This window comes from Colobus angolensis, unplaced genomic scaffold, assembly GCF_000951035.1.
Source record: "Colobus angolensis palliatus isolate OR3802 unplaced genomic scaffold, Cang.pa_1.0 Scaffold134, whole genome shotgun sequence".
Taxonomy (NCBI): Eukaryota; Metazoa; Chordata; class Mammalia; order Primates; family Cercopithecidae; genus Colobus; species Colobus angolensis.
The window spans coordinates 7,146,683-7,166,545 of NW_012114422.1; the positions used below are offsets into that span (position 1 = coordinate 7,146,683).

A 19,863-nucleotide genomic window follows, 5' to 3' on the forward strand; every position below is an offset into this window, starting at 1 on the left:
GTGAGGATGGGAGTGAGGTTTGAAATTCTTTCTATAAAGCAACAGGAAGAGCTGGAAACTAAATCCTATTATTATGTGACACTTAAATATTAACTCATCCAATTGGTCAATATCTGACACAGTGTAAAAGCTTCAAGGAAAAGCAATAAAAATTACTAGTATTCTATGGTTTCAGGTATAATATTTGCAAACAGAGGCATTAGTATGTAAGTATTATTAATCTACTAAAATTTTTTCTTTTTTATGTGATTCATCTTTTTTCTAGAATTATAAACATTTTTGCAGATAAATAATATTCAACATCTCACACAGTAACACAAAATGTCAAGATTATTGTTCAAAAACCAACTAAACAATAATGGCTAATGTTTATTAAGCTTTTACTAGGTAATATGTACTCTGTGCTAAATTATTCACATGCATCACCTAATTTATTCTTTATAGCAATCCACTGTGGTTTTACTAATGTGAGTATTGTGGCTCAGTTATAAAACCTAAAACAAAACTAAGATCCAAAGTTCATTACTTCCTTTTCTATGATGCTACTGTAGCCACGTGATTTTTTCTTTGGAATTTTAATTCTATGCCATTATTAGTTGTTTAACATCTATTGGTGCATGAATATCTTCAAGGGAAGCTCTATTTATCTTTCATGTTGCATACAAATAGCAAAGTACGTGATCTATAATAGGTTTGAGTTTATGCTAAGATATAAATATGTTGGCTGATAAAACAATTATAAATATATTGGCTTATATAATAACAATATTTGAAACACATTTCCTTGATATTGGACCTCTCACAAAGAAAGAAATGTATTAATAATAATAATAATAATAATAAGGAGCAAAATGTGATTGGAAATGAAGGAAGAAATGACCAACTTTGGCACAATGAGATTTACAGCTTTTACAAATTTTCTTAACTAGAAAACAAGAGAACCAACATGCATGATCACTTTTCAACTCAAATTTGTAGAAATATATTATATGGGAAAATAACAGAAACAGAAACTTACTGTTGTAAGTGATGTTAAAGCCACGTCCTGACATAGAGTGGTCAGCCTGAAATTCTAATCGCAGTATGTGACTATTACTAGTAAGATGGGAAGGCACCTCAGCCCCAGTAAAGGTTCCAAGAATTGGGGAATCTGGAGAGTCACCATCTTTCACAGCAAGGAAATCAAACTGGGATTCCAGATCAAAGTCATTGAAAGAAAGATGTATCCGGCTCCCTGGATCAGAGATTATCGTCCAGATGCAATTTAAATTATTTCCATACCCTTCTGGGTAATCAGGAGAAAGAACTGTTCCCATTGGTGCAGTAAAGTTGGAGAGGCAGGGAACTGGTGAAATAGGAAGATTATAAAATATGATAAATATTCAAAAATAATATTTCACCTTATTTTCTCATATTCTACAATTATGATAATCAATTAGCAGTATAATAAGATAATATTAAATTATGTAAATTATAAAACAGAACAAAAAGGTTACCATTTTTACATATTGAAAGAGGCAACTAGTACTTTGGATAAACTTAAGGCTCTACTCTTAATGCACAAAAATATAATTGGAATAATAGCAATTTTTTGACACATATCTTGCTTATGTTAGACGGTGCAAAGTGTTCATTTCAGCGTTTAAAAAATGAAGAAATATATGGAAGTCCCCATAGAAAGGAATAAGGTTCTTGAAATGATTGAAGACAAAAATTATTAAGGGGATATTGACAGAATAAGAATCCGGTAGCTCCGAAAATACTCAAGGTAGTGGTTATCAATGTGTGAGTTTCATTTCTGTGGTGGCAATGGATGCTCTGATAGTTTACTACACAAATAAAGAGATAAATTAACTTCTATAACAGACATTATTAGTGGCTAAAACCTGAAGAGCAACTAAATGAGAGCTCTTGCATCACACTAAAATGAAATCTTCTTTCTCCTCCAGTTTTTTAACTTTTAAAAACATCTGATTTGAAAGTTCACATAGAACATTTAGAAAGCAGAGGAAAAATAAAGGAACAGAAAAGAAAATGATATACTACTCAAAGAAAATCAAAGTTTAAGTGTTGATATATTATCTTCCAAAGTTTTCATTACTTTTTTTTTTTTTTTTTCAGAGACAGAGTCTTATTTTGTTGCGCAGGCTGGAGTGCAATGGCGCCATCTAGGATCACTGCAACCTCCACCTTCCGGGTTCAAGCCATTCTCCCACCTCAGCTTCCGGAGTAGCTGGCATTACAGGCACGCCCGTCACGCCCAGCTAATTTTTGTATTTTTATTAGAGATGGGGTTCCGCCATGTTGGTCAGGCAGGTCTCGAACCTCTGTCCTCAAGTGATCCACCCACCTCGGCCTCCCAAAGTGCTGGGATTACAGGCGTGAGCTACCAAGCCTGGCCTTTTATTACATATTTTTTAAAAAATTGAATTTCCTACATTTTGTACTAAATTATGTTTTCCTTATATTAATATGTGAGATTTTTCAAGTCAAGTTTTTCAGCAAAATTTATAGTTATTAGTTAAAACTCTCACCCCATTAATTTGTATGGATATATGAACATTAACTTTTCTTCTAGTGTTTGACATTTAAAATTGTATTTTAAAATTTTTGCAATATAAATAACACTGACTATATTCTTGAAGAAAGGTTTTTTTGTTGATTATTTCTTTGGTATACATTTTCAAAAAAAAGTACTTAGTATGACAAAGGATATGAATTTTAGTCTCAAAACATTTTGCTGAATTTCTGATTTAAAAAGTTAATTCAACATTATTGAAAAATAACGGAAATATCAGAGAATATAACACCTGTACCAGTATAAAATATTGTGATTATTTTCCTTTTCCTCCATTGATAAGAAAAGTGATAACTCATTGTCTTAACTTGCATTTATTGACTACTAGAGAAGTTGAAGATTTCTTACTTTTATTAGACATTTTTATTATCTTTTAAAAAATTATCTGCTCATAAACCTAATCATTTAAGATTATGATCTCTTACTTTATAACATGCATAAAAGTTTCTCATTATTTTATTTTAATAATATTTTGGCATACATTATTTTTAATTTGAATACTGAAATAATTGTTTGCATTTCTTACAATCTTTTAGGGTCATATATTTTATTAACATTCAGACATTACACCAATATCTATTTCTTTATCTACACAAATATGAAATCATAGGTATAGCTGCATCTACCAATAGATAATCTCTCTATATAGCTTTTACCATTTTATCATTCAAAAATATTTTGCACTTTAAATCTATTTTTTTCTGTATAATTTTATGAGTTAAACTAAAGCTTGCAAACTGACAGTCATCGATTGAATTCAGATTGCAGATGTGTTCGGCTCGATTTTTTTTTCTTCTGCCCCCATAAAAATTTGAAATCACATTAAAAAATCATCATATTTCATATTTAAGGGAAAAACATCTTTTATTCTAACTTATCCTGAAAAGTTAAGGGACCCCAGTTTCCTACCACTTCCAAAATGTGTGCACACATACTTACTCCTATTCCCTCTTCACACTCTTTCCTGCCTGGGTCCTGAAATAATTTGATCCTGTAACTCCTGATCTAAATTAAGGGTTGGCAATCTTTTTCTGTAAAGGAGTAGGTAATAAATGCTTTGGCTTTGCAAACCATACGATCTCCTTTGCAACCATTTAATTCTGCAATTGTCGCTGGAAGGCAGCCATGCACAATCAGTAAATGAAAGTGTTTGGTTATGTTCCAATAAAACTTTACTTAAAAATCCAGGCAGGAGGATGGATTTGGCCCACAGTCCGTTTGTCATCTCCTGATCTGAATGATCCCCACTTGGAGCAAGAGCTAACTAAAGACACCACTTTAATCTCTGTTATCAGATAGATAGATGCTTATATCATACTTTAAATTCTTAATTATATCAGATGCAGTTTTTATGTAACTTCCCTTTACCCAGTGTGTTACAATTTCTCTGTACACACTCATAACTTAATATGATAATTTAGCATCCACAGAAGCACTTTACTTTTACAAAATTCCTCTATCTACTCCTACCTGTTTTTTATTTAGCTATATGTCAATGCAGTACGCCAAGTTCCCAGAAAAACTATGTTAGAATTTTGACTAAAATTGAAAAGCAATTTCTGTATAACTCATGTATTTGATATATTAATTTATCATTCAGGAACATGGCTTCTATCTGTATTTTGTTCCCATAAAATTTTCTTTTCTTGTAAAGTTTTGCAATTTTTTTGTGTGAGTTATTTGAAATATATGAGGATTATTTATATGTATTTTATAATTGCATTTTCTGAATACATTCTCTTTTAAATGTATTTTCAAATTAGTTACTACTGGTATATAAAATATTATTAATTGCTACATTTTTATCATATATCAGGATATTAGACTTAATTTTAAAATAGTAAAAAATGCTTCCTAGTATTCAAGAATGTTTTAAAAATTGGTTTTAGTCAGCAAAATTTTCAATATTTTCACTAAATGCATTTTGGAATCTATTAAAATGCTCTTAAAAATATTTTTATTTTTGATGTGATATATTACATTAATGGATTCTCCAGTATTAAGTCAACCTTGTCCTCCTAGAAGAACACCTAGAATTAAAAACTTTCAACAAAAGAATTTTGAAGTATTACTAAGATTTAGTAAATCGAATCAGATCCTCCTAATACATTTTCTTCTTACAAGAATTTCACCAAGTGATCTTGGTTAAAGATAAGAACTAAAACAAAAAGAGTCTGTGAAGGGAACCTGTGCACTTTTCCTCTTCTAGACTTCCTGAAGAGCAAACACAATATACTGTGATTAGGAAAATTTCTGCCAGATTCTAAAAATATCCACTTCATTTTAATGTAATGAAGACAGTATTTAATTGAGCCCACCAAGTGCATGAATAGGCAATACAAATTATACTTTTGTTGTAGTTAAACTGCAATATCTTAATGTGTTTGAATACACTATTTTAATCCAAACATATTGTATATCATTAATGCTAATGAATTGTATTCTATGCAATATAAAACATGTCACCTCATGCATTAGTGTTAACATCTACAAGCAAAAATAAGTTAGTGCATTATACATAAAATATAAGATTTAAATATTTTAATGTTTTTGATTGCAAATAAACTTATACTATCTTATTAAAATAAATGAGTCTATTAGAATTCATTCAGATGTATAATTTCCATAAGAAGTACGCTATCTAGAAAGTATAAAATGCCACGAAATAAAATGTTGTAAGAACACACGTAATACATATTTTGCCATTACCAAGTGAACTATGTTAACTTTATTTAAATCTGTAATAAAATTTATAATTTGGCATAAGCACACTTGTTAAAGATAGTATCACAAAGTGCTACTCATCCAAAAATAATTACACGGTTGCAGCTCTTTGCAATTAATTACAAAAGCAATTATATGCAAGGACAGGGTAACATATGCTGTCTGGGAGCAAAGCATTTGGTACTCACAGATACAGATGGGTATGTTTGCAGACCATTGGTTATTCTCTTGACAAACAATGGATTTCTCTCCAATTAATTCAAACCCAAACTGGCATTCAAACCTTAAAACATCACGATTAGAAAATCCATCGCCTTCTCTAATTCCATATAAGGGTGTACCAGGATCACCACAACTTTCTTTCTCAATTTCTGGAAAAATAGAAGACAAAAGTCACCTTCCAAGGGTTGCAGGCATATGATACCCATTATACAAGTTAGGTAGATATATGCTCTTTGTTGTGGAGATATTTCAGATAAAAAATAAACATATTCTCCAATCTTATTTTTGTTTTTTTGCCACTCTGACAGGCATGATTGGATAAATGATCTTTAGAGAATAATTAGTATATTTCTTTCTTTTTGTACATGAAGAATCTGAGGTTATCAGAGCTAATGAGGTGGCCAGAGGCCATGTACTTAACAAAAACTATGATAAGATCTCAGATTTTCTCTTTGTATGACATATACACATAAATGTACACATAGACATAAATGTATATTTCCCTCAAATTCCAAAGACTTTTCTTATTCTTGTAATTTCTACAGGATACAGTAAATCTTTGAATCATGACCAGGACATGAGGGAACATTCTCTGTGTCTATACTCCTACAGAACTCAATGAACACCTGTCACCTAGGATCTGTTCCTCAATCTGGTACTTGTTGGTTGAATTATTTCCCCAACTAGACCCCCCGACCAAAATAAATCTACTCAAAGGAAGCAATCAGGTTTGAATTCCAAAATACTCAGCTGTGTTCCTTAATAGATGTTTCTTGGATCAATTGAAAGACATCGAAAAAAATATTTTAACACCATTAAAACAACCTTTGAAGTGCATCCAGAGAAACTTCAAATATCTGGGATCATCACTGTTTAACTATGAATGTTAGCAGTAAATTATTGTGGTGGTTGATTTGGCTTATAAGTTACATAAAATCTTAGTAATACAGTTGTCTTCAGACAAATAATAGTAAAAAGTAAAAATAAATACAAATTTAAAAAATGTAACTTTAAGATAAAGTTATAGTCTCTCCTGACACTCCAATATCATCACATTCCTAGCTCCTCTGTTATCCACTAGCACCAATTTAATGTGTATCTTTCCAGTTCTGTTTTCAAGACGTATGATTCCACGCAGATGTATCTATTATGTAACATTATAGAAACCTGAAAATTATCTTCACAAAAACTATGCAGTATTGTTTCATATATATCATACTTTAACTTTTATTATACAGTCAATATTATTTTCTTTCTTCTTTTTAACCAAACAATATGTTTTAGAGACAGTTTTGAACATCCTTGTATGCTTAGCAGAAATCATATGTGCTTTTGATGATTTATTTAAAAAACTGGATTTGATTTTATATTTTCTTAGACTTTTTTATCTATCGGGGACACTAGGCTATAATTTTTTTCTTCTGCTCTTCCTATCTAGTTTTAATATCAAGGGAAGATATTAGTAATTTTCCACATTTTACTAGTCTTTAGGTTAATTTGTACAAGAAAAAATATTGGAGTATTGCATGGATGAGTTTGGTAGTAATGTGACTACCATTTTATGTGCCTCTAAGGTTATTTTCCTATTTAAGTGTTTTTTGTGGTTGTTTGTTTTTTCTTTTGTTTGTTTCTTGGAAAGGGTTTTGGACCAATATTGGCAACCCATAAACTTTAGAGAAGTGACATTTTTCAAGGTTTGCTGGTAGTTTAGTCGTAACAGAATGTGTTACAAGATTTTTTAACATCTCCATTATAAATATACCATAATTATTTTTCACTTCTAATGCTATTAGTATTTACTTTCTGGTTTTCTTTCTTCATATTTACAAATGGTTGTCAAATTTATTAGTCGGCTTAAAGAACCAGTGTTTGCTGTTGATAAATTCTGGCTTTTTTTTTTTTTTTTTGAGACAGAGTCTCTTACTCTCTCACCCAGGCTGAAGTGCAGCGGCATGATCTCGGCTCATTGTAACCTCTGCCTCTCAGGTTCAAGAGATTCTCCTGCCTCAGCTTCCTGGGTAGCTGGGACTACAGGCGCTCATGCCACCATGCCCAACTAGTTTCTGTATTTTTAGTAGAGATGGGTTTTCACCATGTTGGCCAGGCTGGTCTCGAACTCCTGAACTCGAGTCATTCACTCTCCTTGGTCTCTCTAAATGCTGGGATTACAGGTGTGAACCACCGTGCCTGGCAAATTCTATTTTTTTTTTTTTAATTGAAACATCTTTTCTTTTTATATTTTTGGATTCCATCTTCAGTTTTCTTTTGGATTATATTGCTGCTCTTTTCTCTGTTTTCCTGAGTTGAAATCTTAGAACTTTTTTCAGTGTGTTTTCAGTCTTTCTCATTTATTAAAAAATAAAATAAATTTAGCTCTAAATTGATATGAAGAAATTTTATTGTTCACTTGTGAAAAGTTTGTAGTTGGTGTTTTGGTTTACTTTGTAACTCATAAATAATTTCTGAGTGTTTTAAAATTTATGGGTTGGGCTATCATTTTGTTGTTGCTTTCTAACGTTGTTTCTTTAGTATTCCGTATATGTATATCAAGGTCTTGCAGTGGATAAATAAATGAAATATATTCAGTTCAATTTGTTATATTAATCAAGTTGAAATTATTTATGCCTTCAATAAAGAAGGGTGTTAAAGTTCCAAGTGTGAATTTGACAACACTCTTTAATAGTTGAATCAAATTCATTTCACATATTTTAAAGCATCGTTCAGTTATTTAGTTTAGGCAACAGTTGATCATCTTACACACTAGTTCCTCTTTATCTGCATTTTGCTTTCTGCGGTTTCAGTTACCTGAGATCAACTGTGGTCCAAAAATAGGTAAGTATAGTACAGTGAATTATTTTGAGAGAGACAGAGAGTACATTCACATAACTTTTATGACAGTATATTATTATAATTGTTCTATTTTATTTTTAATTATTGTTATCAATCTCTGTGTGTAATTTACAAATTAATCTTTATTCTATCTATCTATCTAATCCTATCTATCTATCTATCTATCTATCTATCTATCTATCTATCTATCTATCTATAGAAAATAACAGCCTGTATAAAGTTCCGGACCATCTGTGGTTTAAAGCACCCATTGGGGCTATTGAATCATATCCTTATGAACAAGGTGGGACTACTATATTTACATGTGTCAGATGATGTTCTAGGTATCTAGGATACACCAAAAAATAAACAATGATCTCTGCTCTCTGAAAGCATGTATTCCATTGGACATTTGCAAACTATAAATAATAAACAGTCGGGGCGCGGTGGCTCACGCCTGTAATCCCAGCACTTTGGGAGGTTGAGGCGGACGGATCACGGGGTCAGGAGATCGAGACCATCCTGGCTAATGCGGTGAAACCCCGTCTCTACTGAAAAAAATTAGCTGGGCATGGTGGCGGACGACTGTAGTCCCAGCTACTCCGGAGGCTGAGGCAGGAGAATGGCGTGAACCCGGGAGGCGGGGCTTGCAGTGAGCCGAGATTGCGCCACTGCACTCCAGCCTGGGAGCCACTCCAGCCTGGGCAGCAAAAAATAATAATAATAAAATAATAAAAATAATAATAATAAACAAATAACGTCTTATTTTAGAATGTGATATACGGTTCAGAGAAAGAAAAGATTAAACAAGAAATAGGTATGTTAAAGTGCTAGGTGATTGGGGGGTGACACTATTGCTAGGTTCACAGTTTATTACTCTTGTATCTTCTTCTAAAACTTGTTTCTGTTATTGAAAGAATAGATCCTTCTTCATCTGAAAATGTCTTTATTTTGCCCTCACTATTGAATAATAGTGGGTAAGATATAAAATTTTAATTCAAAATTATTTGCCCTCAGCATTTTAAAGATGTTTTCCTCTAGTCTTTTATCCATCTAGTATTCCTGATAAGAAATATGATAGCAAATTGATTTTAATTTTCATAATTAATCTGCCTCTTCTCCTCCATTCTTTTAAGAGCTAGGATTCCTTCTCAGACTTGCTGTTTTTAAATATACTCATTTTTAAGTCTATTTTTTCTACTAGGTGCTCAACAGATTACTTCTGTCAAATACCTTGTAACTTTTTTTTTTCAATTCTAGGAAATTGTTAGCATTATTTCCTTTAAAATGTTGTTTACTATATGTCCTCATCTTTCTGAAACTCGCTCACATTGAATGTTGAAAATTAGGAATTTAGCCCTCATGTTGCTCAACCTTTCAACTTCTCATTTGTAGAGGTTCTCTATTTTGCATTCTAGAAGAATTCAATAATTCCATATTTATATGAAAAATACACATATACACACATATACATTTATATATTTATATATTATAAACTTCAGTTTACTAATTCACTGTTTCATTTTATTTAATTACAAGTTACCTTAAATATTGAAAAATCTTGTTGTCATTTCCTAAATATTTAATGATTTTAATGATTATTATTTCTTATTGCTTCATAATCTTTTTTTTTTATTCATGAATACAATTTCCCCCCTTAAGTTTGTGAGGGTACCTACTCTAATTATTTAAAAATATTTTCTTATTGCTCTTTTACTGTGTTTCCTTGGATTTAATGGTAAGTGTATTTAAAGAGTAGCACAGTGAACTTTAATGCAGCATATTTGAAAATTTATACAGTGAATCATAATGGTTGTTATGCCTATGATGAAAAGATGCAGGAGGAAGTAGTTTAGGGGAGAACAAAACTTGTGTTCGAGCAAGAAAACGCAATGATAACAACCATTTATTTTTATGTTTATTTATACTTATTTATCTTGGGAATACCCTACAGCCTCAAAACAATTGTAAATTTTATCTTTTCATTCTTAGGCATCATTATATTTTTAAATACACTTTCTATTATCTTTGGGTTAGTGTTGAGAGTGAGTGTTAATCTATTTGAAGCCATATTTTTTTCTTTGCTCCATTAATACAACATTCTTTAAAATTAAGAATATATTTTAAATGTAATGAAGCTGTAAATACTCTCTAACATAGACTGGAAACAATACACAGTAAGTAAAGTAAACACACACCTATTATGTACCACTGTTTTCGGATTTTTTTCCTATGCAGCAGTGATATGGTTAGGCTTTGTCTCTCCACCCAAATCTCATAAATTGAGATTTGTATAAAGTATTAATCACAATGCTATTGTGGAAGACTTTTCATTCACTAGTTATTCATTTATGAAACCTTTACTTAGTTTCTAATATTTATAAAAAATAAAATAAGGTACTAAGGATATAAAGACAAATAAAATGTAGCCCCTATTCTTAACTGAAGGCACAAAGGAGGTATTAGCTAAGTCTCCTTGGAGTTGGAGATTGGAAAAGAGGTAAAGACTGCACAGAATAGGTAACCCTGAAGTTATTTTCAGAGTTAACTCACTGAGTAGACTAAAAAAGACAAAAGAAGGAAAAAGTATCCCGAATAGAAAGAACAGTATCAGAAAAGGTATAAAGCCTTTTTCTTCCCTTTTCTTTCAAAGTGCAATGGGTAGAGTTAGGTGGTAGTGACGGTGGCACCAGAGGTTGAGGAGATGGCAGGGTCAAGTAGGTGATATCATGGATGAGGGCCAGAGAAGTAGAAGTGAGGCTAAAAAGGCAGCTGATAAGGTTGGGAGGTTAAGTAGATATGAAGAAGGGTGAGAATCAGAAACATTGACAGTAAGGGTAGACAGACTTCTCACTATCAAAAAGAGCATTTACAAATGTAGAAAGAAAAAAGACTACAAAGAATACTAAGAGGTTAAAATGAAATGTTAAAAAATGGTGTGAACTCAAGATTAAAATGTGAATATAACTAGATATGAATGGGTGCATATACATACATATGTCATGCATACACATATGTGTACATATATGTGCACATATTTTCTAGCCGCATCCACTGAGAGTCCTAAAAGCAATAAAGCTCTATAGAAACAAGTACATCAAGTACCCAGATGTTGGTGTCTACATACCATTCTTCACTAAAGGAAACCAGGGAGGCTGATTTTAGGGGATGGACAAGGAAAAGGATAAGTGAGGCTGGAATACCTTGTTGTGCCAAAAAAGTGGGGTGTACTTAAAGAATGATGATGGGGACATATCAAAAGGACATAGAGGCCAGCTTGAAGAAGCTCCACTGGGTATTCTGGTGCAATTTAACCATCAAACAATGATAATGGCAGAGTATAACACATTGGATAAAATTTGAATGCATTCATTCCTATTGATATAAATAAATAAATGGGACAAAGGGAAAACATTTTCTCCATATAGAGGGACAGTTAATAAATACTGAATAAGTGGGGAAAAAAAAGAAAACTAATATTTGGCAACCATCACAGTGGTTGTGGATTCTTGGCTGGATGTTTGATAAAAAATAAGATATTACCTCTCTTGTGAAACACATATAAATCACAAAGGTGAAATTGGTGATGTTCTCATGAAAAATCCTGGAAGAAAACAATTTTACTAGGTGATCAATAACCACACAGGGCATATATTGGGATATATTGACGTTGTTTGCATCCTGGTGTGATGTACTGAGAGGACAAGCATCATTTTTGTGGTACCCCTATCAAGAATGTGTGGCCTATGTCTGGATATGGTAAAAGATTGTATGGAACTAGATTGAGGGAGGTATCACAAAATAAAAGAGCTATCAAGGTCATGACAGATAAGGAAACATTGAGGAACTCATCCAGATTGAAGGAAATGAAAGAGACATGACAACAATGCAATGCAGGTTCTTGGGTTGAATCCTGGACAAGAAATGAAAAACATACGTGTGTGTGTGTGCACACATGCACACATGCGTGTGTGTGTGTAGTTAGTGAAATTTGGATGGGGTTTGTTAATTTATTTGGAAGTGTTTTATTACTGTTGATTTTCTGATTTGTATGGTTGTTTTGTGGTTACATAAAGGAGTTTTTTGTTTTGGGGAAATTCAAACAGAATATTTGGGAGTGATGGGCTATTATGTTTGCAACTTGTTCTCAAATCATTCCATAGTGGTTTTAAAACACGTCTGCAAATTCTTTGATGCTTCTATCAAAAGGTAGAGTTGGCCGGGCGTGGTGGCTCATGCCTGTAATCTCAGCACTTTGGTAGGCCAAGGCAGGTGGATCACCTGAGGTCAGGAGGTTGAGAGCAGCCTGGCCAACATGGAGAAACCCCGTTTCTACTAAAAATACAAAACTTAGCTGGGCGTGGTGGCAGGAGCCTGTAATCCCAGCTACTTGGGAGGCTGAGGCTGGAAAATCACTTGAACCCAGGAGGCAAAGGTTGTAATGAGTAGAGATCATGCCACTACATGCCAGCCTGGGCAACAAGAGCAGACCTCCATCTCAAAACAAACAAACAAACAAAAGCAAAAAAACAAAAGGTAGAGTCAAATTCCCCCCTTTTTGATTATTGGCCGGTATTTTTGCCTGGATTTTAATGAAGAGAATATGACAGAAGTGACACTCATGATCACTTCGATTGGCTCCTCTTCTAATGCTACCAGTTGCCTCAGTCTCATGAAGGCTTAAGGACAGAACAACCATGGCAACAGTTGTCTTTTTCTTGTCAATTGCAACATAAACTATAGCAGCTCCAGTACCCAGATTTGACTCCACAGAAACACAGGAATCTTCCCACAGCGGTGGATAACAGCATCAAATTGTGGAGAATTTAAAGCCTGAGAGATGAAATTTGACCATCAAGAAGCAATTTCAGATTTGACTCCACAGAAACACAGGAATCTTCCCACAGCGGTGGATAACAGCATCAAATTGTGGAGAATTTAAAGCCTGAGAGATGAAATTTGACCATCAAGAAGCAAGAGAAGAGATGGGAAGGAGACCGGTAGATAAATTGCTAACCCTTCCTCTCCCAAAACAGGTGGTTCTAAAGCACAACTGGTCCACATGGCTCACGTAATTAAACATTCAGCTGTGTTTCTTGTGAGGCTTTGGCCAGCTCAGTAACGTACCACCTTATATTTGATTCTCCAATTACTCTGTTTATATAATTGTCCCCCTCTTTCTTGCTGTCTTAGAAATACACCTCCCAAGCTTCTCAATAAAGTATTAGTTTATAATCTTTACTTCAACTATGTTTTCTAGGGAATCAAAGCTAAGACAAATGAGTGACCACTGGCAAACAAATTGGTAGACAAGGTAGGGGATTAGAGTACTTTAAGGTTGAAACATGGATGAATTTCCAGGAAGATAAGAATATAAGCTGACATTGTTGATTATTTTTGAAAAGGGGATTGCTGAATACTATAATCATTTTAACTCATGTAATTTTTATTGCAATGCTATTAGCCAGTCACCATTATTTCCCATTTATGGATGAAAAAAAAAAAAAAAAAGAAGTTCGGAGAAGCTGACCACAGTTATATATGTAGAAATAGCTCAAATGAGATTCTACCCAACTCCTACCTGATTTCAATGCCCACACTCTTTTCTATTGTCCCATGATAATCGAGAGAAAGAATAGAATGAGACATTGTAAGCCAGGTACTGGGAAAAATGAGGGAAAGGAAAGGATTCCCTGAGCCCAGCGTTGAAAGGGAAAGAATGGTCGTATTAATTTTAAGAAACTTTTTTGTCTCTACTCCTTTGGCCCACTAGTTCCACCCTTGCACACTCTGAAGGTAATTTGGAAACTATTTAGATCTCTTCAACTTCCTTACCATAGAGGGCCCTTCATGATCTCAGCTTTTCCTACCTCTCCAGTCCTGTCTGCCACCATTTTCTCATAAGCAACCTAAGGGTCAGACATGTTGAAGCACTTGTCTTTCCCTTTCAGCCTCTGTGCCCTGAGGCATGACATCTTCTCTGCCTGAAAAGAAGGCATTCTCCGAGTGGATAAAACATGAAGAAATTCCTAATTATTTCTTAAGGTCAAACTATACATCCTCTATAATGAGTGCCCGGAGCTTGTAAGCACTGTTAATTGCTCTTTTCTTTCGGCTTCTATAGGCCTTGGACATACCTATATTGGTCCAAGTATTTTATTATAATTATATTTACTCATCTGTCTTTTTCCCCTGAGTTTATATTTATTTGTATTTATTTTTTACTTTGTATCCCAAGTGTCTAAACACTTACGTATAATTTATGTATCACACGGTTCTAAGCTGTTACATTTAATCCTGACACAGCCCTATGAGGACCCCAAAAGTTAAAGGATTTGTCTAAAGACACACAAATTGTAAGTGGCAGAGCTGGCTTTTGAATACAGTCAGTGTGATTCCAGGATATGAGTTCTTAAGCACTATACCCTCTCTCAGAGCCTAATATTCAAGAAACAGTTGTGGAATGTATAAAGAAGGAAGGAAGGAAGGCAATCAAGAACATATAAAAGTGTATGGTCCTCTTAATAAACAATATAAGCAATCACAAAATCTCATAGTTAGAGAAAATCATAGGGTGATACATATTTCAGCTATGTCTTTTGAGTGATTTAAATTATATAGTTGTCTTGAAATTTAAAGATATGAGAGGTGGATATCTTCTGTTTACCCACTAAAGCCATTCTGCCCCTTCTCTGCTCGGGTTTTGCACTTCTTTCCTACTTTCAGGTAAACGCTGATCCACATGGTCCCACTATAGCCAGGACCCTGTGCTATCAGGCTTTCTGTGGGTAAGAGAACAGAGTTATCAGGCAGCGAGCAGGACTTTGGTAGGAGAATGGAGTGAGGAGGTCAGGAGGAGAGTGAAGTAGGGTATTTCCCCCAGTTCCTTCTTTGCCTGATCGCTATGTGATGGCTGTGTCCCATTAGTGAAAACCACACCATGTATGGCAGCCCACTACATACCGCTGTCCTCTGAGCTGTGGTTATCATTCCTGAAGCTACTAGTGGCTCCCTGCTGTCAATAGCCAGAGATACGGTACAATCCTTTGTTAGTTTCCTTTAGCTCTACCCCCGCACACCCAGTATGCATGTGTCATTTGTTTCCTGCAGGGTTTCTTACTGATACAATATAATTTACCATTGAAATATCAATTCAACACACACAAAAATTTAGTTTGCATCCTACTGGTACTTGATTTTGTTATAATAATTATGTCTTTCAGAATAGAAAATGGAGTTGGAATTTCTTTAATACATGTTGCCTCCACTGTCAGCTCAATATCTGTGCATCATCCACAACTAAATTTGGAAGAAACAAAATGAGGATCCATCCCCAGGGTCAGAGGTTAGCACCCATAGAGAGTAGCACATGATTCTGCTCTTTTTTTTTTTCTTCCCTGCTGTGCAGGCAAAGAAATCTGAAGCAAGGGAAGAGGTGCTGAAATAAATTAGAATTGGAGGTCAGAGGAAATAAAAGCAGAGCAGTCAGAATGCTCTCATGCAGTGAGTTCAGAGCAATATTGGAAATATAAGTTTAAATGACATTGGCTAAAATTTGTAGAAACAGGACTTTTTCAACACTTTTCAAAGTGACCAAGTAACTTTGATCCTTGATGGCTAAAGTAATAAACCCTAATTTTAAGTTCAATCAGATTTCCAGTTAAAGAGTAACATCTGGCCTTAAAGTGACATAGAACTACTCATTGATCAATCTCTGACTTGACAACAGTTGACACTATAATTCCAATACTTCACAGAGAAACTGTGTAGGTTAGAGAAAGTGATCTGTAAAACTTGCAGTTTTGCTGATTCTTAATGTTAAGAAGCCTTTTGGGAATCTCATTACCTCAACAACGGGTTTACATAAAGATTGTGAAATATAGAATCATGCAGCTAGAAAAGACCTTGTGAGTTAAACCATGTCTCACCTTCAAGCATCTCAGACAAACGAGACTATAGTCAACATTTAGAGAGGTTTTGAGGAGGAAATCTATAACTGCCCACAGAAAGCATTGAAAGACATATTCACAATAATAAATAAATGTGTGAAGTGTTTTACAATCATAATGTAAACACTGACATTTAAAATGCCTCAGATTGAGTACAACAATTTAATACAAATATGCAAAATTTAGAATAGCAGCAAGTATGCCCTGGGACAAGGGTTTCTGCTTTACACAGAGCTAATATATAACATCTGCAGCTAGTAGTTAACTCATGCATTCTTTTGAGATACAGCAAATAGAGACACTCTAAAAAATACGTATTTAATTCTCTCTCTCTCTCTTTCTCTCTCTCTTTTTTAGAAACAGGCTCTCACTATGTTGCTCAGACTTGGTTTCAAACTCCTCACCTCAACGATCCGCTCACCTCAACTCCTAAGTAGCTGGGATTACAGACATGAACCGCCAAACCCAACAAGAATACTTCAATATATTTAACAGAAATCGGAACTCTTTAACTGTGATAAAAACTATGCTTTTCTTTGACTCTAAATACAAAGTTACTTGAAATACCATTAATGTGAAGTTGTTTTTATGGTTGTACTGAGTATTTATGACAAGCCATTTATATCGTCAACTCAGTTCTTAGATCACAAATTTACAGGATGGCTAGAGGAACTGCACAAAATGTCTGTGGACAGACAAGGAGTTGGCCAGTCTTCATAGGTATGGGATCTATGCATTTGGATTACGTAGCATTTTGCTGCAACCCAATGATTATCAGAATTTTTTCTGGCTGTGAGTTTCCGGGGGTTTTATGCAAGACACTGCTTAATAATTGTAGCTCCATCCTCTCTTTCACACTCTGTCTCTCTCTCTCTGTCTCTCTCTCTCTCTCAAGAGAACACATTGAAATACAAGAGTGTGGGATTAAGCTTAATTTTATGGATAAGACTAATTGTTCTCTACCTTAATTAAAATGAAATACATAATTTACAAATGTAGGTACTTCAAACATTATTTATTAGTAGTAATATATTTCCTGAAACCTCGTAACTCTTTGAAATGCTCCACAATGTGACAATTCCAAAATCAAGAACTAATGCTCTAACGTAATAGCTCCCTAGCTTATAAATTTATTTCATGTCAGAAACAAGTTAATGGGATATAGTGGGAATGAATTTTAAAAATCCACACTTCTTGATGATTATAAGTGGTTTAGTTAAGGAAATGTTAAGGCTAGTCTCATCAACTTTAATGTATGATCAGTTCACTTCAGTCCAATATTTACAAAACGTATACTGTGTACAAAGAACTGGGGTAGGAACTATGGCTGCTGAAGTAGTTCAAGACATGCCACCCCAAAATGTTGTTTATTTTGAGATGAAGGCACTTGAGAAACAGCAGATACAGAACTTTCTGACCTCCTCTCTTTTACCTAAAAACAAGCCAAGAAATTTCCCATGAGAAAGATATCCTAGGAAGAAAAGAACATCTTTATCACCAGAGACCGGAAATCAACACTGAAATGAATCTGCACAACAAACTTGCTGAAATAATCCCTACCTTTGACTAGTGTTCTCCAGTATATCTTAATCACTTCCCCATAAGTTAATGCCCCAGCCCAAACCCCTTATCTTCTCATTTCTTCACAAATTTATTATTTCTTTGTCCAAAAAATATATAAGCTTTCTGCTCTGGTCACTTCTTTGGATCTTCATTTCTTGAGGACTCTCATGCACATAGAAAATTTTTATAAAACTTACATGCTTTTTCTCCTGTTAATCTATCTCATGTCAGTTTCTTAGGCCTAGTCAGATACCCTAAAAGGGTAGAGGAGAAAGTTTTCCTCCCCTGTATCACAAAGAAGATACATACCATAATCTCTGCCCTTAAAAAATATACAGTCTATAAGAGCTGCCAAATAGGTAAATAGGTGTATTCAGAATATATTTTAAAATTCTCTGGCACACATTTTTCAAGGTAAAAAATGTACTATACTCTGGTCAACACCTTTGCTACAAAATGTACATGTTTTAAAACTCTGAGATGATTTCAAAAGTTTAGTGCATTTCTAATGTATTCTGACTTACTGGGTATGTTATAGTTTAGATTATTAAATATGAAACATGAAGTGATAAGGGAATCCTCCTTGACTTGCTTTGAGGTAGCATTAAAAAAAAAAAAAAAAAAAAAAAACTTAGCCCATTGTTTGTATACTTAAAGTTCTTCAAAGGAACTCCTTGACATTTGTCCTCAGTTTGGGACTCAGTACTGTCTGTGACAAATGGACAATGTAACAGTCTACTTGAGGAAAGAAAATTCAGATATATGCTCAAGGACACTTTCATTGTAAAAATCCCAAATCAGTAGATTCCATCATCCAGTGAGTCAGCTAATTATAGCTTCATTATCAATTTTTCAGATATTCTGACCTTTCTTGTTCACACATTCATTCATTCATCTACTCATTCAAATATCTAACATCGCTCAAAAAAACTCTTGAAATTGTACTACGTTCTGAATGTTGGGACTACAGAGGTGAATAAGATAATTTATTATTGCCTACTAGGAAGATAAGCATACAAATACATAAAAAGTCTAATAAATAATGTAATTTTATCATAAAATTTATTGGGATCATGGAGAAAAAAATAAACAGTTCTGCTAAGAAGTAGAAAGACAAAAAATATTATAACAGAAAGATGAATTAAGATGTGCAAGATTTGCATGGATGTGTGTATATCGGGGGTGATGTAGAGGTAGCTCATGACTTTTTAGGTATGGGGAGCAGTTTGACCAAGGGAATGATAGTATGAACAAAAGAGCACATTTGGAAAAATTCAGCAGCTCAGTAGAGCTAGAGTTCAGATGCAGGGAGGGTTATGTAAGACATGAGATTAGAGAGATGTGGGGCTACTCTTGTGTGCAATGTTAAGGGCCTTTGATTTTATTTTAAGGAGAGAAAATCATCTTGTTTATGCACACCAAATACTCCATATCTAGCAACTGTCACACTATTATCATGTGAAATGAACTAAACTTGATATAGAGTCAATTAAAGAGACATGACACTTCTTTCTTAGGATTTTATAATCTAATAATGGAGCAGTAAAATGAAAGTATCAGGAAACAGTTCTTTTTATAAAAAGATTCAACATAGCATTGTTCACTTGCAACCTCATTTAACCTATTTTTTAAACATTTTCCTTTGAAGTACTTTGAATGAAAGAACAAAGTGGAATATAGATTTTTGTCTAAATCCTATAGCTACCTGTTTAAAAGAGTTTGCAAGCAGGGATAGATCAATATTTTTTGAACTATAATAGCAATAAAAGTAAATGGATTTTTCTTTTGAAATAACCTTAACTGCATACAGCCCAACAGCCACCATCAAAAACTTTGAAACATTATTGCTCTTACTGTATCTACTAGATGGTAAATGGACTTCAAATTATCTGGAAATATAACTTTGTATATCTATAAAGCAAGCAAGAAGGATCAACCACTCTTACTTATTATTATGAAAGACTACATTAAGAAAAGTTGGCCCGGCGCCGTGGCTCA

General features: G+C 33.8%; 1 protein-coding gene across 2 annotated transcripts in view; it reads right to left on the minus strand.

Moving 5' to 3' along the window:
* Positions 1–19,863, minus strand: part of CSMD3 (CUB and Sushi multiple domains 3) — a 1,254,780-nt gene that overhangs the window by 478,181 nt on the left and 756,736 nt on the right. For both annotated transcript variants that reach the window (XM_011934353.1, XM_011934352.1), the window contains 2 exons: positions 5,491–5,673; positions 1,019–1,345 (listed from right to left, as the gene is read on the minus strand). In XM_011934353.1, the coding sequence (XP_011789743.1) occupies positions 1,019–1,345; positions 5,491–5,673 (510 nt within the window). The remainder of the gene's footprint in view (positions 1–1,018; positions 1,346–5,490; positions 5,674–19,863) is intronic.